The sequence below is a fragment of the Hoplias malabaricus genome, chromosome 10 (genome assembly GCF_029633855.1).
Source record: "Hoplias malabaricus isolate fHopMal1 chromosome 10, fHopMal1.hap1, whole genome shotgun sequence".
NCBI classification, from domain to species: Eukaryota; Metazoa; Chordata; class Actinopteri; order Characiformes; family Erythrinidae; genus Hoplias; species Hoplias malabaricus.
The window spans coordinates 36,525,278-36,546,188 of record NC_089809.1 but is presented as its reverse complement, the minus strand read 5'-3'; the positions used below and the strand labels follow the sequence as shown (position 1 = coordinate 36,546,188).

The following is a 20,911-nucleotide window of genomic DNA, read 5'->3' as shown; positions in this document are numbered from 1 at the left end:
CAGCAGCAGCAGCAGCACGGGGGGATTTGATCTTGCCAGTGTTTTTCAGTGCATGTGATTCATTGCATCTCTCTCTCTCTCTCTTTCTCTCTCTCTCCCTCGCTCTCTCTCTCTCTCTCTCTCTCTCTCTCTCTGGCGGCTGCAGCTCCTCTCTGCTGGGCTCGTGGTCTGGCCGCTCCTGCAGAGCCGTGCCCATCGACTCGTCCAGGACCAGATGTGTGTGTGACAGACTGTCCACCTTCGCCATTTTAGCGCGCCTCAGCCTCGACGCGGTAAGTGCATGCTCCTCTCTCTCTGCTTTTCACGCTGCTAGGGGGGCTGGAAGAAAAATATGCCTTTTTTTTGGCTGAGATTTGAATGTCTGCTGTTTTTTCTGTCTCTTTCTCCCTCCCTCTTTTTTTTTAAGCCATGCAATATAGGTGTCGTTGTCATTCTGTATCAACAGATCTCTCTCTCTCTCTCTCTCTCTCTCTCTCTCTCTTTCTAACCCCCCTCCCCCTCTCTTTTCCTCTTCCTTCTCTTCTCCCCCCCTCTTCGCGACATGCCAGGCTCATAAAGAGCAGCCCCTCTACTTTGACGGGAATGGTTTTGGGCATATTTTCTGCAATAATGTACACAGACCGCAGAAGGGGTGCCTGCTCTTACACACGAGCCATGACTGATCAAGGCGTGCTCCCCAAGCACATGCATTTGATTTTTCATGCATTAAGCACTGAGCAGGAAAAACGGGGTGATTCTGTGTTTCTGCCCATTTTTCTCCCATCTTTAATCTTGTCAGGGACCTAATAGTGTGCATTACATATAATACACCTTCATAATCATTACTAATGTCAACATATATGATGTATTTCTATATTAAGAGCAGTGGTATCATTCATTACACTCAGTTCAACACAATGCTCTTGTCTGGTTTCCCTCTTGAACAAGGCTAGGAGTATGTCTGTCTGTTCCTCTATTAATGTGCAATGGTGAAATGTGCTACTCCTGTCCATCAGGGCCTCAGATTGGCACCGCTGCATAATCACAGCACAGATTAGTGCATGAATCGTCTTTAAAATCAGTCAGATATGTTTCGTTTTTGATATAAAGACAATGCACAGCCTTTGCATGGCTTTTTCCTCTCATTCAATGTGATTAGTTGTTATTATTAGACTGGAAACTGCCTCTGAAGCAGTTTGTTCACTAGTTGCCCTGGTAACAGCACTGGGCAGCGCAGGCTCTTAAAGCTATAGAAGACTCCATAACGTTGCCTTTGTGCTGCTTGGCCCAGATAGCCAATAGGCCTCAGAGCTCCCGCAAGAGAATAAAGCCCACTAAACACCCATCCACCCCACACTACAAACACTTACAATAATCATCAACCCCCCTGCAGTTCATGAAGCCAGGATGTTTTTCATTTGTCAGATTTGTAATAGCTGGAGGTCTTAAAGCAACCCAGCCTTGGTTTTCTTTAGCTTGGTAACCGTAGTCCACTGGAGGAGAAGGAGGCAGGGCCTGAATGAATGGAGTAGCTTGTGAGATTCTGACAGGGGGTGGGGATAATTGGAAAGAAAAATACTTGGCTACTATCCAGGTGTCCTGAAAAGAAATTGTGCAGTCTGTTGCAGTATACCACAGCATTATCATATAGGCATAAGCCAAAAACATCAACAACAAAATAATGCCCCATCTCCTTGGCTACTGCTATTCCGTGTGGCACATTCTGAGCCTGACATGCCACTGTTTTTTATGAGCAGGGGGTAAATCTATGACACAGATTTACATGTGGTGTGAAATGTCGTTGCTAGCTAATATTCGAATTACAAGTTTTATAGGTGATGTGGCCTGCCACAGTGTTTAATGCAGATACTTTCCTGTTCAGAACTTTTCTATTGTGTTTGATTTATAAAATTAGTAGAATCTGACAATTTGAGAATGCTCTTAATAACTTTAGAGGGGTCATATTTCCGCAATTAATTAAAAAATAATCTCTGATTATAATGCTAATACTGTTTATTCTTTTTTTGTTAATTCTGTAAATATGTCCCCAGCTGTGTTTTCATGTTCTCTTCCCTTAAAACAATACTACTGTGCATGTAGCCACGTGATTCTGCCACGTGAAAACAACATGGAGGAGAACCTAAACACAGAGGTCAACCGAGCAACTCGAGCAGCTTGTACCAAAAACAAAAACAAACAAATAATAAAAATCATTTCTCTTTGTCTTTTTCAACTTTAGTGAAGATGACATGAATTTGTGATTAGTGACAGGCTTTATGATCATTGTTCAACTGTACAACAAAATGTGACCACTGCATTAACCTGGCAGTGGCAGTAAACACACTCACATCCTGAGTAATGGGCAGCCATCCTCTGCACCTGGGTAGCATTTTTGGGATTAGGTGTTTTGCTCTGAGGCACTACTACAGTCGGGGATCGAATTGGCGACATTTTAGTACTAAGCCCGATCCGGGGTCTTTCGGGCGAACTGAGACTGCCGGACCTAGTATTCTCCAAAGGAACCACGGCCTTGGTCATTGACGTTATGGTGCGATTTGAGTACTCTGCCCAGTCCCTTGGACTTGCAGCGGAAGAAAATGTCACACACTATGCTCCCTACAAATCTCAGATTGCCACGTTGGTTGGAGCAGAAATGGTGCAGGTATACGGTTTCCCCGTGGGTGCCAGGGGGAAGTGGCCCTCATGCAATAACCACTTATTGTCAGTCTTAGGCCTGAGTCCAGCCAGGGTCAAGACATTTAGTAGGTTGCTCTATTGTATTAGCTGGATGTACTTAGAGATCTGGCAACTGGGTCAGTGAGGTAGTTTTTCCCCCTCTGGCTAGGATCACTCTCCATGCAGGTGAGGGGGTTGCTCCAAATATGGCGCATCTGCATCATCGGACTGGTTCTCCCCGGCGTGTTGGAACGGTGGGGACAGGTACCTCCCAGGTTTGGAGAGGAGGGTGCACTCCCTATAATCTTACAACTGGTTGCCAGGAATCTCGTAATGATTACCGTCCCCGACCATTGTACTCAAACCTTTGTGCGCAACCTAGGCAGGGAAGTGCACCTTGAGTTCACTTGATGACTCAGGTCCTGTATATGCTGGAGGTGTGTCCCAAAGGTAGCAGGATCTGAACAATTCAGAACAAGTTCTGGACGGCGGAAGTGGCCCGTATAATCTGTATGGCCTATTTAAATAGGCTACGGCTGCTCCTCCATAAATACACAACATGAAGTCAACATGAAGTCAGATGTAAACACTAACAGAAAAAAAACAGATTCAGCAGTCAAGTTAATAGCACCAGTCTGTTTCAACACTCCAAGCTCAATCAAATCTCCAAGTATAAACAGTGTATGCCTTAAAAAAGGGAATGACAAGCTCCCAGCAACATTAGAAAAAACATTGCAGCCTTAATACTTGAGAATGTATATAGTACAAGCCTTTTCAGTGAACTACAATAAACAATAAGAACGTAGTCGAGGTAGTCAAACTAATTCTGATATTGATTTACAGTCATATCGCCCAGCACTAGCCCATTTACAACAGTGCCTAATAGGGTTCATAGCTGTCACAGGACTATTTATATTTAGGAAAGGGTTAGTTTCTGAAGCTGAACAGAGACGGTAAAGTCAAAGAAATGGCAGGCCGACTGAGATATTTTCTCCAACCTGCACCAAGAAGGATATGAAGTGGTGTATAACAATATAAAAATACAGTACCTGACCACAAGGTAGAATCTCAGGAAAATCTGATTACTTGAAGGTACTTTAAACTGTGAGTTTGGGAAAATGTCATATGTGGTGCAAGGCCTTTACAGAGCCATCAGCCTATGCCTCAGCTGGTCTTTCTGTTTAAATCGCACAAAATCTTCAGCCTGAACTCAGCAGAGCTTTATTCTTGGGTACAGAATGTGGACACCAGCTTGTTTCGGGAAACTGAAATGTTTGATGTTCCTAGCTCCACCACCGGGCACAGATTGCTCAGTGTGCGAGGACAAGCTGGGCTTGGGCTTTGCTTTAGATTTAGAGTCCACACACCGAGGCAAGACTGCTTTTCAAATCTGTGCAGGCCAATGCTGCTTGCTTTGTGTCTCTCAGAGGGCTGCACTCTGGGATTCGGTTTGGAAACCCAGATTTGCATTTAGATTCCTCTTGGTTTGCCATGGCCTGTACAGTAACAGTGCCCTAATCTCGCTCCATGTGCGCTGCCTGCCTGGCCCTGGCAGGAACTCAGTGCCCCTTCCTCTGTTTGTCTAGCTCTATACCTGGGCAGATGGCGTTGGACTCTGGGAGTGTCGCAGTTAACACCTTATGTCCCCCCGTGGGAAACGTATTGGGGCAATTTGATTGGTAGTGCCATGTGCCAGCCATGAAGCCTGCTCCTCCTCCTCCTCTCTGGCTCTCAGTCCAGCCCCCCACTGCTTCACTGCTAATTATTCCCGACACTACACTTGCCACCTTCTGAATGGCCCATCCGACAGCTCCTCTGTCTGCAGCTAGCCTCCTACAGCTTCGGAATGATAAAGAGCCAGAGAAACAGGCCCTAGTCTCCCCTACCTCTCTTTCCTTGCTCCTGCTCTCTCTGACTTCCTCTTTTTCTATACGTCTCCTTATATCCCCATTTTTTCTTTCTCTTACTGATGAGTGTACAGAGTGGAGAGAGAAGCCGACTTCACAGCAGCCATTTTATTCAACCATGCTCTGTAAGCTGTGGTTCCAAGGCATTGTGGCAGTACAGTGTTTTCAGATTTGTTGCCTAGAGCTTCTTTGTTTTAACCAAGGTCTCTATGGTTCCTGCAAAGGGAGATTCTAAGGGCACTGGGGTCACAGGAGCTTCTCAAACGAAGGGAAGATGGCAGATGTTTTTTTAGAAGGTGTAGCACAAGTGTATTTGGTGTAGAGTCTGTGAGCATGTTTATTTGTTTAAAAATATAATTCATTTCAAAAAGGCAATCTTACAAACTGTCACTGGTAGTATAGGGCCTTGAATACAAGGGTCATTTTTTTTAATTTAGCAGCACAACATTGATGATTGTCAGTTTCAAAAATGTTACATACTGCACACATTCTACATGCATGCTCCAAGCCAATAAAATAACATAAGATTAAATAAGTTCTTTTAGACTCTATAGACTTTGACTGTCTCCTATAACAACACTACCTACTTGAAATGTCCTCTGCTGGTGCCCAAACCAAATGGGTACTCCACTTGCAAAGGTTTACTGGATTTTTGCAGGGTAATTTGGTGAGCTTGCCAGTCCTGTCAGGTCAGTTCAGGGCATTTCAGTGTTACCTTGCATGTACCAATATTTCATTTATTATTATTATTATTATTTTGATCACATATAACATATTGTCTGGGGATGGTGTCTAAATAGTAAAACACATGGAGTTTAGTGGGCGGCACGGTGGTGCAGCATGTAGTGTCGCAGTCACACAGCTCCAGGGACCTGGTGGTTGTGGGTCCGATTCCTGCTCCAGGTGACTGTCTGTGAGGAGTGTGGTGTGTTCTCCCTGTGTCTGTGTGGGTTTCCTCAGGGTGGCTGTCTGTAAGGAGTGTGGTGTGTTCTCCCTGTGTCTGCGTGGGTTTCCTCCGGGTGCTCCGGTTTTCTCCCACAGTCCAAAAACTCACGTTGGTAGGTGGATTGGCGACTCAAAACGTGTCTGTAGGTGTGAGTGAATGTGTGAGTGTGTGTCACCCTGTGAAGGACTGGCTCCCCCTCCAGGGTGTATTCCTGCCTTGCGCCCAATGGTTCCAGGTAGGCTCTGGACCCACCGCGACCCTGAACTGGATAAGGGTTACAGATAATGGATGAATGAATGGAGTTCAGTGTGTTCTTGTTGACCTCATGGTGTGAAAGTGGCAAAGTTTCAGTTATTAGTAACAGTATTTCATAATCAGAATCAGCGTTCACACATCATCTTTATATAATCAAGTATGTCAGTGAATTGATCTGTGTCAGTAGAATTATAAAAACTGGGTCAAAATATTAAAGATCTTCCTCTGTTTGTTTGTTGAACTGCTTATATCAATCACAACTAAGAGAAAACTCTTAGTCTTCAAATATTCTTGACTGTACAACCAGAAGAGCTGTAATTATCTGTCTGCTGAAACAGAACCATTGATTACTATTCCAGCCAATTCCACAGAATTAGTACAGCATAATTTGAAATGTGATTGGCTCGGCTGTGGCAAAATGAACATAACTGCAGCCACACAATCAACTGAATACTACATTAATGCACCAAGTTATTGTAATTGTCATGGCTTAATCATCAGTTGGCAGCCAGACGCCTATAAAAGTGCAATGTGTGCATCAGTCCCCTTGTGGGAAAATTTAATAAATGTTCTTGAAAGTCAGTGTGGGCGGCACGGCGGTATCGCAGTCACACAGCTCCAGGGACCTGGAGGTTGTGGGTTCGAGGGCCGCTCCGGTGACTGTCTGTAAGGAGTTTGGTGTGTTCTCCCTGTGTCCGCATGGGTTTCCTCCCACAGTCCAAAAAGACACATTTATAGGTGGATTGGCGACTCAAAATGTCCATATGTGTGAGTGTGTGTGTTGGCCTGTGAAGGACTGGCGCCCCCTCCAGGATGTTTTCCTGCCTTGTGCCCAGTGATTCCGGGTAGGCTCCGGACCCACCACGATTACAGACAATGAATGAATGAATGAAAATCAGTGTGTTGAAGGGTTCCAAAGCTGATCGTTTTGTGATTTATGATGTCATTTGAGAATCTAATTTTGAATACCTCTGTGCCACAAGGAAGGTAATGCTCCTGCACACTGCACAGATAAACCGAACCTGCCAAAGCAACGTGTACATAGCGAGGTTAACAGGCTTGTCTTGTCGATTCAGTTGCAGTATTCTTATTTCAACTATTTAACATCTTCACGCACAGAACAACGTACACAGAACAAAATGTATCACTTTTGGAACATTTTTTATTGCTGACAGAGTGCAACAGGAGTGACCTTTGTGAATGTCATTCATTTTTCTCATAGGGAAAAGGGGCCTAGACTAAGAGGGACTTATTTGGGTATGCCATCCACAAAAATAATGACACAGCTAACAAATACCAATAGCCTTCCACAAACCTCATTTCTAGAAAAAGTTTGTTCGGGGTCGCGGTGGGTACGGAGCCTACCCAGAATCACTGAGCGTAAGGCAAGAACACACCCTGGAGGGAGCGCCAGTCCATCACAGAGCGACACACACTCACTCACACTCTCACACCTATGAACAGTAGCCAATCCACTTACTTCCAGATTACCCGGAGGAAACCCACGCAGACACAGGGAGAACACACCACACTCCTCACAGACAGTCACCCGGAGTAAACCCACGCAGACACAGGGAGAACACACCACACTCCTCACAGACAGTCACCCGGAGGAAACCCACACAGACACAGGGAGAACACACCACACTCCTCACAGACAGTCACCCAGAGGAAACCCACGCGGACACAGAGAGAACACACCAAACTCCTCACAGACAGTCACCTGGAGGAAACCCACACAGACACAGAGAGAACACACCACACTCCTCACAGACAGTCACCCGGAGGAAACCCACACAGACACAGAGAGAACACACCACACTCCTCACAGACAGTCACCCGGAGCGGGACTCGAAACCTAGAGCTGTGTGACAGCGACACTACCTGCTGCGCCACCGTGCCTCTCCTACACTGATACATTTTGACAAATTATATTTTCTGTAAATACAAATGTCTATGAATTTTATACATAATGCATGACACACGCTTTCCTTCATTTCTAGCATCCTCGCTGTTGTAAACCGCTGTAACAAACAGCCTCTTGCGTATTTGGCTTTAATCGCAACCACAAAAGATAGCTTATGGCAGTTGGAAACATAAGTGTTTCTCTAAACTCAAGATGGCTCTAATGATCTATTCATGTCTGTTCATGAATTATGCTTTGTTGTATGTGACAGAGAGATGTCTCCATGTTCCTCTGGCTTACCACCTGATCTGCAGGAACAGCACCTTCTGCGTTGTCTGTCCTGAGGTGTCAAACGCATTGCACTTGCTGACTGAACAGATCATATTTCAAGCAGAAATTTCACCCCGACTAGAAGATCCACAGTGCATGTTCTAGGTGCCAGCAACGGATTTTGATCTGGGGAATCAAATAACCAAAGATGTGCAAAGATGTACCGAGGCAGAAGTCACTGTAATCAGGATGACTTTCCACCATTTCTCTGGTTTGAGATGTAGACAGACTATTGAAAGAGTGACGCAGCACAAGCCAGAGTGTGTTTGTCGTGCAGAGGATGCGTGCAGATCCAATGAGTAAATACAGGTTGTCAAGCTTTCAAATACTTCGCTGTAAAATTGCTTTATTATTGGGACATTCTTGATCGATATGTTGCCCTTTTTTGACCTACTTTGTTGTTTATAATGGGTTTAATATTGATTTAAATCCACATGATTGACCTGATGATTGTCTAATAGATACCTCAGTAACCTGACGTAGGTGCAGATGCTCTACTTTTGTGCATATTGCCTGTGTATTTAATAGCACTGTGAATGCATTGTGATTTAGTATCATGCTTCATACAACAGATAGCTGATGTCCACTGGTTCTTCTCCTGATCCACTGGATGAGTCCAAGTAATCACTATTTAGACATTGTACAGTATATTAAAAGATGTAAATGTGGTTATATGAGATCATCTGCAGCCCTTCATTAGAATAGCATTCTCCCTCAAGAACGCCTCTCTTAAAGCCAGGCTCCTCACTCCTGAGCTCTAACCCTGAACTGCACTGTGGCTCATTCTCGTTTAAAAGAACAGGGGTGGATATCAGCGTGGAAAATAGGGCAGTTGAGACAGGGAAGAATAATGCTGCATTTTTTTTTATCATTGTATTCGTCAAGACACCAAGGAACTTTTATGTTAATTTGTGGAAATCAAATCAGGTCCTGTATGTTTCACATCAGACTGAGGTATGGGCGGCTAGAACCCAAGTGTAAAGCTTGGACTATTCATCATGTTCCTCGAAACATTCCTGAATAAAATGTGCAGTTCCGTGATGTGCATTATTCTAAAATAGGTCACTGCCCTCTGGGAATACCTTTACCATGAAGGGGTCTGCTGGGTCCACATGGGTTACTACAGCATAGCTGTATTAGCCATTTCACACAGACCAAGTTCAGATCCTTGTTTGGCCAAGCACACTATGCTACATCAGTTTACAGCCTTTAAAATTCATAAATGAACAGCCACAACTGCTGAGCCTCTCCTGACTTGTATCTGTCTTAAGGCTGATTCAAAATTTTGTCTGTCATCTGCTGGCCTTGTGCCATGAAATGACACAGTCGTTTAATTTTTGTGCTTTTATTAGTGTAGCTAATGTGTTCTTTTCAATGTTTATTACAAAATTTGCTCGATCTGGAAGATTCTGACAGAAGCAGACCCTCCTTGGTCCGCCCCTATTTTCCTACCTTCAGCGTGTTCTTTGGCCAATGAGTGAACAAGGAACTTTTGCGTCACGACTTGGACTATGCACATTCTTTCATTTTGAACCAGTCTTTAGGAAGGTCAGATTACAGTCTGCAGTGATGCCTTAGGAATCTGAGTTTGGGAGTCCAGGGGAGTGTAGTCGGCCATGCTATCTCTGAGTGGGTAGGATGGCCATACTTTCCCCTTCATCACAAGCACAGTGCTAGACAGTGCAGTTGACTCAACTGCCATAACAAATCTGGACTGTTAGCATTCTCCTTCAAGTGTGTTGAGCTGTTCAGTAGCATTATGTTAGCAGCTGTTTGAAAAGTAGCAGGAAGCTACTTCCAGCTTTGGTGGCATTGTATGGGACTGAGGGGCTTGGGTCCTAGCTAAAGAACCGTGGCCGACACCAGGGTGTCATTGGTGGGGAGGGTATAGTCTATGCGATATATCAGGGGTGCGTAATAATTTGGCCGTAATAAACCTTACTAAATGGTTATGTAATGTCACGAGTAATCATTAAGTAACGACAACGAAAAACAAGAGCTAGCATCAACTAGCATTCATTAATGGTTGTTCTTGTTCTTATTTTATTTAGTGTTCTTATATTGTAAGTGTTACCCAATATGTTATGATGTATTCGTCATTAAGGTAAGCCCCCCACAGCCTTTAATTGGCTTTGTCACTATCAGCAGGCACTTTCTTTCATGCTGTTCCATATACGTGTATGTATGTGTGTGTATGCTGTGTGTTCAGTGTAGAGACCGGAGCGCCCTACAGTGCTGATTAATCAGAGAGATTTAATTAACTTGGTTCTGCATGACCATCAGACCTGGACAAAAGACAGGCAATAAACTCAGCCAATTATCCCTGCGTGGGCTGTGTGTTGTAAGGGGTTCTACACAGCTCCAGAGTCAGGTGGTCTTGTCATTGCTACAGTACCTTTTGTGCCACGCCTCTAAAAGCACAGAGCACAAGCACGTGTCCACTGCTCTCTGACAGCACACTCACACAGGGCAGCACCGGGGCATTTATGACTCACTGTGACCTTTTCTAGAGTTCAGCTCTTTAGAACACGCTCACCTGCCATTGCTTTCTGAGCTGGGGTCAAACTGCAGTCTCCTCAGCTGTGGTCTTTTCACCAGTGCGAGGGTTTATGTCCTCTACCGTTTAAGAAAGATGGGCTTTCTGATATAAAGAGTTCATAAACACACACGGTGGGATGCAAAAGTGCGAAACTCTTAGTCAAAAGTCATGTTTTTTCCCCTACATTAAAATAATCTCTATTATTGTGTACAAATCAGTTTTTATATTTTTTTCCAGTATGATGCATTCAGCAAATAGTAATTGTGTATTAAATTATGGAGATATTTTATTGTGTTTTCTCACTTCTATGTGGCTGTGAGGCCCAAACTTTTGCATTTGTATTCATTAGGAACGTGTTGAGACACAGCAGTGCTGCTGGAGTTGTTAAACACCATAGTGTCACTGCTGAACTCCAGAAATACCCAGCCAACAGTGTCCTGTGGACAGCATCCTGTGTCCACTGATGGCCAACACAAGCAGATAAGCTACTGTCTCTGACTTTTCATCTATGAGCTGGACCAACAAGGGAGGTGTGTCTAATAAAGTGGCCAGTGAGTGAACATAGTGTTTAAAACTCCAGCAGCACTGCTGTGTCTGATCCACTCATAGCAGCACCACACACACTAACACACCACCACAACGTCAGTGCCGCAGCAGCGCTTAGAATTATCCCCCACCCAAACCATACCAGCTCGGTGGTGGTCTTCTGGAGGTCCTGACCATTGAAGAACAGGGTGAACGAGGGCTAGTAAAGTATGCAGAACAACAAATAGACTAGAGTCTGTGATTGTAGCTTTAGTGTGCCCCTGTATGGTCACTGCAGCTGATAAAAGGGACAGTGAGTGGCTGTTTAAATGTCACGACTGGTGAATATTATGAATGGTATACATTCACAGTACTATCTATTCATTTGAATTATATTATTGTTACAATATTCCTTGTAAGCACTGCAGAGTAGTCGGATCATGTTTTACAGCCATCTTAGAGTGAGAAGTATTAAATATATTCGGTAGATATAATAAGGCACCCATTACAACATATAATTTATGCAAAGAATTTATTACAGCACATTCCTGAATGAATAATAAAACGGCATGAATACCTTAATTCATCAAAACACCTTCAGAATCATTTACCTGTAATTGTGGCAGTTAAACATAGATTGTTTAGGGGGCTCATTTCCCCTACTGCAGCCTTGTATGATCCCAGTACAAAAGCCAGTGTATTGTGCAGTGCTCACACACATATGCTAATGCACATGCACACTCAGCATGCAGTGCAGCTGATGGCACACATGAGCAGCGCCCACCTTGAGTCAGTTAGTGCTGCATCCACCACTGCAGTGGCCGCTGTTTCTCAGCCACATCACCATGGCAACTGAATCTTTTGGCTGCACTAGCATGGAAATGGCGTGGTGGATTGCAGAAGGGTTATGGTGAGGATCTGTGGCTGTGTGCTTTGCTGCGTATAAGCTTGCCGTGACTCGCCGTAGCTGGGTTTTTTGTTTTTCTTTTCCTTTTCTCGGTTTTAAAGCAGGATTTTATTTAAGGACCGCTCTGGCAGTCTCCTCTTGTCTAGCCTCGGGCCCCCTCAGCCTTTAGGAAGCGGCTCCTCGCCGTGTCACCTTGATTTCACCTTGCTCCTCAGCGTGAGCCACGTGGACAGCAATCAGCTCCATCCAGCTGCCCGAGGTCTAGATGATGACCGACTCTGTGCTGCCGAGGCACTGAAATGCTCCATTAGCACTAACCCAGCTCCTCTCTTCTCACCGAGCAGAGCATGGACCCGTCCAAGACGCAGCTGCCGTCCGTGACGCTGATCGTGGGCTGCGGGGTCTCCTCCCTCACCCTCCTGCTCCTCATCATCATCTACGTCTCGGTGTGGAGGTAAGTACAAGCTTCTGTAAGTACTCGCACCACAATCCAAACCGTTTCAGCAATTTCACAGTAAAGTACAATACAGGCTGCTAAGCTATGTCATGTATTTTTTGCTATGAATTCTGAGAACTAATGTCCATTCTAAATAATTTACATAATAATAATATGCTTCCAATAATTACTGATTATCCCATAATTCCCTCTTATCTCAGACATCAAACGGAAAAAATGAAGGATCGTGTTTCCTGTTACACAACATCAACACATGAGATGCCTTTGATGGTGTTTATGCAAGCGATGGAGTCAGTGAATCAGTAGGTTGTAGTAGTAGTGAATCAGTAGGTTGTAGCTTCTGATGGTGTTTATGTAAGAGATCTAGACAGTGAATTAGGAGCTAGTTGTTATGGTGGCGCTATAGCTAGAGTATTTATAGAGTGAAATACAAGAGTGTTCTCTGAAGGTGTTTATAAAAGAGATGGACTCATTGAATCAGTCGCTTGTAGCTATAGAGGAAAGTAGCTGTGTGTGTCTCAGATGGTGTATATAAGAGGCGGAGTCAGGGAATCAGTCGGTGGTTGCTGTGGGTGGAGCTATAGCTACTGTATCTATAAAGTGAAGCAGATGAGTGTGTCCCTAGTGGAGCACATGTAAGTAGCGGAGTCCGTGAATAAGTCTTTGTTGTAGAGGGAGCAATAGCAATAGCTACAGTATCTGTAAAGTAAAGCAGAGTATTATGACTCTGATGGCAGGGACGTGGGGAGTTTTAATGTTTGAAATTCAGCTGCGTAAAATGACAATAAAATTCTAAGTAATTTAATCGAATATATTTTGGGAAAATAAATATACGACAGTGTTTAAGGGTCATTATTGTTCAAAATAAAATACAAAAAAATCGAGAATAAAGTCAGAGTACTTCACGAATGTAAAGTCACTGCACGTCTACACTGCGTAAGGCGCTTCTTGCTGAAAGTTATTAAATCTCCAAAAGAACTGGATTCTAAAGCTTAATTACACCTTATTTATTGAAGTTTACACATATATGAACAATCTGGAATGTTTGAAAGAAAGTGTTATATACATTACAATGGGTAAAAAAGCCAAAAATATACAGGGAATTCACAGTTTCCCTGTTATCATAAAACCCCAGTCTAGCACTGTTTCTGATCCACAGGGAGTAATGGGCATGTGGTTTTTACTGTAGGAATCAGAGGAATCCAGAGGCCACACTGAAATTATTACTCAAAATAATTGCTAATACATTAATCTCAAAATAGTATTATGTTATTCTTGAAGTCTTGTGTTTCGTTTAACAATGACTCTAAAAGGTCTTTGTATGAACATGTGTTGGTTCAAAAGTAGATTTATTTTGTTGAAACTTTTTATCTGAATAATTTAGTCACTAATGAAGTCATCAGAACCTGGCTTTTAATGTGACGTCACAGCTGATGTGTCATACGCTGCTGCAAATTCCAAACCACCTTCCTGAGTCCCAGCCTGATGGTGTATAAGAGGCAGAGTGAGTGAATCTGTAGATTGTTGTTGCTATAGGTGAGGCTTTAGCTACAGATTCTATAGAGTGAAGCTGAACGTGGGCCAGTGATGCTGGGGTGTCTTTGAAAGAAGTGTACTGGTGGCTTGTGTGATTTTAATGCTGTAGAATCGCACTGTAAAATGCACTAACATGCTGTTGCTGTGCTGATGCACCAGTTTTGTCAGATTTAAATTCTGATTATATTCATCAAATTGGTCATTATTGAGAGCGGCACAGTGTCGCAGTCACAAAGCTTCAGGGACCTGGAGATTGTGGGTTCGAGTCCCGCTCCGGGTGATTGTGTGTGAGGAGTTGGTGTGTTCTCCCTGTGTCTGCGTGGGTTTCCTCCGGGTGACTGCTTGTGAGGAGTTGGTGTGTTCTCCCTGTGTCTGCGTGGGTTTCCTCCGGGTGACTGCCTGTGAGGAGTTGGTGTGTTCTCCCTGTGTCTGCGTGGGTTTCCTCCGGGTGCTCCGGTTTCCTCCCACAGTCCAAAAAACACACGTTGGTAGGTGGATTGGCGACTCAAAAGTGTGAGTGTGTGTTGCCCTGTGAAGGGCTGGCGCCCCCTCCAGGGTGTGTTCCTGCCTTGCGCCCAATGATTCCAGGTAGGCTCTGGACCCACCACGACCCTGAACTGGATAAGGGTTACAGATAATGAATGAATGAATGAATGCATAAATGGTCATCATTGTTCAAAGCTGCAAAACAAAATGAAATAAACAAATGAAAGAAACTATGGAATTTCCATTACATTCTACTCACCAAATCCACTACATAAATAACATTATTCACTCTTTTACAAGCCAAAGCAGCGTTTTAATATGTACTAATGCACTCATAGCTGAATGTAGTAACATTCTCATGGCAGCGTTCCAACATGTAGCTTTAAGCCTTTTCAGAAGAGGAAGGGGGACAAGCTCTTGGATGTGCAGGTGTCCACCAACGCTGGGCCAGATAGGGACTATTACTAATCCAAATGAATTGCACCACACAAACTAGCCTTTTCATTGAGCATGTCTTAACATGTGTATGTTGACAGTAATTAGGAATCAGTAGATCCGTTTAACTGTTAGTAAACACATATTACTACCTTACATGTAACTTAGAGACACATGCAAAAAGAAGGGAAAATATATATATATTTATCTATAGCACATGTTATATGGCAGTAAAATATGATTTACATAAGTATAAAAATTCACAAACAAATTAATGTAAGATGCTGAAGCTTCTAAATACTAAATAGAGAGAGGAATACAATAATATAGTACAAATATTGTAGGTATTGTACAAGTAAAAGCTGAACAACTGTCAGAGTTTGAGGATAGCACACGATGAGAGCGGATACAGGTGGAAGGGAGCAGTCAAAAGAAGATGATTCTATGTTTGAAAAATGCTACATAACTTTTTGCTTTATGCAGATATACATCTGCACAGCATGTGCTCGCCAACAGCAGCAGTGCTTTGCCAAAGCAACAGAGGGCCTAAACCTAGCAGAATGATGACAGCATTAATGCATTTCTTGAGCTATATCAGACCCTATGTATCTACCCATTTATCTTCAATTCTGTTTAGAAATATGAAAATGTATGCAACATTTAGGCAACCGGTATTACTGGATTTTACAGCGTATTTTATGGCAATTGCTGTAGCAATATTTTCCCCTACAGTATTCTAATGGCATAAACCTCTTGTTGAATACTATTTTTGCACGTCTAGTGCATCAAAATAAAGCATTTACCAGGTCCAGTCAGCAAATGAGCAACATAACAGCTTCAACACAAAGCTGGGAGCATGCTGACTAATTTCAGCTATTCCTGTTGAGTGCCCTGTGAGACTGCTGATGAATCATAGGCATTCACAGTTTGACAAATGTACAAACGTTTTTGTCAGGAAATGCTCCAGCCCTGTGTTTAACGGAGTCACACCAACATATTCCTCCACTCATGTGTTTTGTCATATGCCACGTTATATCATTGCATTGTTATCGTGGGGTACTATTTTGTTCATTTCTAAGAGTGTAAACTAATTTTCAGGTTTATTTGAAGGTTTATTTGTTTTTTTATCATAAGCATGAAAAAATAAATCACACAATGTACACCCATGATAAGCCACATAGAAACATACCAGATACACACAACATAACAAATCACATTCTTATAATAAATATAATAATAATTACATTTTTTAACTAATAGGAAACAATGGAAACAATGTAAATTACATTAATCACATTTGGCAGGTGCTCTTATCCACAGCAAATGTTATGTTAGAGGCAGGCTAATGCAGCATTGAGAGTCTTGCCCAAGGACTCATAGGTTTAGTGTTGTAGGGTGCTGCCTAAGGGACTTCATTCTGGTGTGTTATTTATACAGCAGTCGTGTTAAAAGTGTTGGGATGTAGCGTAGCTAGATTAAAGTAACAAGCATACTAGCTTAAATACTTTCTTTAGTAGTTTAGTAGCAAAAATAATTTTCAGAACAAGTGAGTGTTTCCTGGAGCTAATCTTTCCACAAGTGGTATAAAGCATGGCCAAACACTAGATTGTTTATTCACAAAAATGTGGGGGCTGCAAGTAGAACTCCCTCATGGCCTTCTACTCAACTCCTCCACCACATGCAACTAGCTACTTTCTCTAAACAACAAAGCCAGGCACGGTCAGGCTCTGCCCCAGGGCAATATGGCAGTCCTCTGTGTAAAAGGCATAATGCTGTGCCAGCAGGGAGATCAGAGACTCACCTGAGTGAATGGGAGGAAAAAAGGGAAGTGCCTGAGGACATTAAAAAAAAAAACGGCTGTTTTTTGGACATATATTGCAGCATAACAAACTAATTACCCTGTTGTTTATCTTCAGTAGAATATTACAGAGGTTGCTTAAATAGCCTAACTGGCAGCTAGCATCATCCAAACTACACTTTTTTAATGTTCATTTATTTTTTTTTCCCCATTGTTTGAATGACAACAAATACATTTATATTGAATATAAATATTGCAATATTTTGCTTTTAGGTATGATAGAATCACGTTTTCTCTAATATTTCATCTGTGTGTCTGTTAAATTTATGGAAACATGCACTGGAGTTTATGTGTATGATAATGACAGTGATATATATATTTTTATGAATTGATCAGCATTAATTTCTTTTATGTATTGCTTTAAACATTGTGCTCTTAATTTGATTAAAAATAAAAATAAATAAATAAGCTCCTTGATGTAGCTTCTGTGAATTTAGCTAATTTTGCTCAATACAGCTTTGCTGTAGCTTCAATAATTTTAACCACAAATAGCTTATAGCTTGAAAAAGAGCTTTCCCAGCACCAGGTTGTTACCCATTATATTATAAGAAAATCCCTTTTAGAGTGTTTTAGCACATTATTATGTGAATTATGTGATGACCACCCAGTTAGGTTTTTTGGGCAGTAAACAAACAAAAATAGTTTTTCTAAGATTCAGAATGTACACAACACTCGTACTAGATTTCGGAACCTGTATTTGGAGATTCAATGTGGAACTAATAAAATTGTACCATGTGTGGTTCGATTGCCTGAATGTATCAGGTGTTTCTCAACAACATATCATCACTGTCCAATTAAAACACGCATCATTTGAACACAGTAGTTGTTCTTAACACATTTTGAAACTTTTATGATGAATGGACCAATAAAAATGCTCCCAAAATGACTTAGAGTTAAATCTTTTTACACTGACTTCCATTGGAAGCTAAGAAGGTTTTTCCATTCTCTTGTAAAGTTGCTATCGTGAGAGATACATCATTTTAATTGGACAGTGATGGTATGTTACACAGCTGGCTGATGCGAGTCTGATCTGAGTGTGAGGCAGCACATATTATAAAGTGAAGTGTCTCCTTCCTCCCGCAGGTACATCCGATCCGAGCGCTCCGTCATCCTCATCAACTTCTGTTTGTCCATCATCTCTTCTAATGCTCTCATCCTCATCGGACAGACTCAGACCCGCAACAAGGTAAGTACACGCAGACACACCCCTCTGTCTGAGACCCCCTGAGTCTGCTTTCTAATTGTTTCCTGTCTACTACCCTCTCTCTCTCAGGTTTTGTGCACTCTCGTGGCTGCCTTTCTGCACTTCTTCTTTCTCTCCTCCTTCTGCTGGGTTCTGACGGAGGCCTGGCAGTCCTACATGGCTGTGACAGGCCGTTTGAGAAACCGCATCATACGCAAACGCTTCCTCTGCCTGGGCTGGGGTGAGGCTGTCTGTCCATCTGTCTGCCTCTCTGTTTATTTACCTTTATTTGATGAATGATTGCCTTTTTTTCAGAAAATCAGTCATTCAGCATTATTACGAATCATTGATGATTTTAACCCTTAGTTATTTAGTGTACTGTTCAAATGTAATGAAATTATTAATTACTTACATAATTATTAACATATCTGGAAAGAGTTAGCACAGTGTGTCATTTGCACTTGTTTTGCTGTAAAAACATGGCAAATATGGCAAGATCATATTAATAAACAACAATATTAATACTAAAACACTAAGACTACCATCTCATAAAACCCTCTCATCGGTTCTCCCTTCTGTTCTCTCCTGAAGGCTTACCCGCTCTTGTTGTGGCCATCTCTGTTGGGTTTACCAAGGCAAAGGGATACGGTACGGTTAACTAGTAAGTATGCCTTGTGCTTTTCTCACACTCTCATTTTACATTCTATCCACTTCACACACTTTCCCCCAGTGTCATGGGGTTACAGGATTTAATATTTCACAAACAAACAGTGCGCTACATCTTCTGGATGAAATTACCTTTCTCACACTGACCTCTCCTTTTTTTCCTCTTCAACCCTTTGCCTTTTGCTTCCCCCCATTTCTCTCTCTCTCTCTCTCTCTCTCTCTCTCTCTCTCTCGTCTCTCTCTCTCTCTCTCTCTCTCTCTCTCTCTCTCTCGCTCTCTCTCTCTCTCTCTCTCTCTCTCTCTCTCTCTCTCTCCCTCTCTCTCTCTCTGTGCCTGCTAGCTGCTGGCTGTCTCTGGAAGGAGGGCTGTTGTACGCATTTGTGGGACCGGCTGCAGCCGTAGTTTTGGTACTTTATTTTTCTCTGCTTTCCTCTCTGTTGTCTCTCTGTCTGATGGAGGGGTTCTCACTGATCTAGATGCAGTACTCTTACATGTTTTTTTACACATAGATAAATGAAGGTATATGTAAATGTGCTTTTTGATTTTTTATTTTTCTGATATTATTTCTTTAGTTTTACTCTGGAGTAATACGACTAAAGGATAAAACAGTATTTCACCCGTTAGCGTTGTAACACATGCCAAAAACTGCCTGAGATGTGATAAGTAATCTCAATCAGACTTGTATTTTGCGGTTTCTGATGCTGTATAACAATGTTATCTGTAAAGACTGAGGTAAGTATGAGCAGCATGTAGACTTGAAGAGAAATAATCTCAGAGATATTATAAGAAGTGGTATATTTTGGTGCCAAGCCTGATGAAAAGTCTTCAGCTGCTTCTTTTGTTATCTTCAGCCTTTTAGATTCAAAGCACCTCATGGAAGTAACTTGTTACTCACTCACATTCTTTATCACCCACAGTTAGGCCTTGCACCACAAGGGGAGCTATTTCTCACATACTCACCCATTCTTTAGGGACTGCTCCACAAGTGGGTGATATTATATTTCACATCGATGACATGTTTTTCCAGCAGTGTGTCAGAAACCACACAAACTACAGGGTGTAATTGTTTTTCTTGTGTAATTCCCAATAAGTTTGATGTGTCACATGACCCTCTTTCCATTGAAAAAACAAAAGTTGGATCCAAAATGGCCGACTTCAAAATGGCCACCATGGTCAACACCCATCTTGAAAAGTTTCCCCCCTCCCATTTACTAATGTGCCACAAACAGGAAGTTAATATCACCAACCATTCCCATTTTATTAAGGGATATTATATCCATATAAATGGCCCACCCTGTAGATCTGGATTTTAACACAGATTTAGGCAGTTTAGTTACATTAGCCTCATTGCTCAGGTGCTGAAATAAAGAAGCAAACTGTAGACAGTAGATCCAAGCAAATTGGACTTAATTCTAAATACCTATCATTGCAGCTCATGTCTTTAGGACAGTGGAATAAGCTGCTGCAGACCACACACGTGTTATATCCCCTAAATCGTGTGTGTTTAGCCACAATTGGCCAGTTTCTCAACTAAAGCTCTACAATCTCTGGTGGCAAACATGTGTTTGGATTTAGACATCTGTTTAAACAGAGCAGCTTTGGTCACGGGCTTTGGCTGCGGTAATCCGCTCTAGACGACACTGCAGAGTAATCAGAGCAGATCTCAGCTCTGGGCGATGATGTTTTTCTTGCTGTGCAGAGCCCTGCTGTGTGTGCATGTCCGTTCACCTGTGTGTTTCTCTCTTCTGCAGGTTAACATGGTTATCGGCATTCTGGTTTTTAACAAACTGGTGTCCAAAGACGGCATTACTGATATGAAACTGAAGGAGAGGGCAGGGTATGCCTCATATCATACATCCATCTCACTGGTATAACCAAGCCTTTAGCACCGAGGCTCAGGGACCAGGCCTTTCTTTCTCTCCCCTGACACCATAAAACAGACTCCGCACAGGGAAAGTGGATTAGGTGCTGATCAAGCCACAGAGTAAGAAGGAGGCACACAGAGAATCAAAGTGAAGTGGCTATAAAGAGTGTGTGTGTGTGTGTGTGTGTGTGTGTGTGTGTGTGTGTGTGTGTGTGAGAGAGAGAGAGAGACATAGGGAAAGCTCCATCCAAAACAAGCAGCATCATTTGGTCAAGCAAAGCTTTGAGAATAATGATTTCAGGGGAGAGATCAGAGAGGACTGGCTGTTGGTCCTGTTCAAAGCAAGATAGCACACCTTCACACATCGCATTGCATTCACTTCACTGTTTATTTTTTTAAATATATTAATTTATTTTGTAATCTACCATGTGTGGCTTATACATATGTCCTCAGCTG

The 20,911-nt window shown here is 42.6% G+C and overlaps 1 protein-coding gene across 4 annotated transcripts in view; it reads left to right on the top strand.

The window, feature by feature from the left end:
• adgrb1a (adhesion G protein-coupled receptor B1a) overlaps positions 1-20,911 on the top strand; it is a 156,501-nt gene that overhangs the window by 115,057 nt on the left and 20,533 nt on the right. For all 4 annotated transcript variants that reach the window (XM_066682711.1, XM_066682710.1, XM_066682709.1 and 1 more), the window contains exons 17-23: positions 146-272; positions 12,315-12,424; positions 17,826-17,928; positions 18,016-18,166; positions 18,517-18,586; positions 18,932-18,998; positions 20,343-20,428. In XM_066682711.1, coding sequence (XP_066538808.1) covers positions 146-272; positions 12,315-12,424; positions 17,826-17,928; positions 18,016-18,166; positions 18,517-18,586; positions 18,932-18,998; positions 20,343-20,428 — 714 coding nt within the window. The remainder of the gene's footprint in view (positions 1-145; positions 273-12,314; positions 12,425-17,825; positions 17,929-18,015; positions 18,167-18,516; positions 18,587-18,931; positions 18,999-20,342; positions 20,429-20,911) is intronic.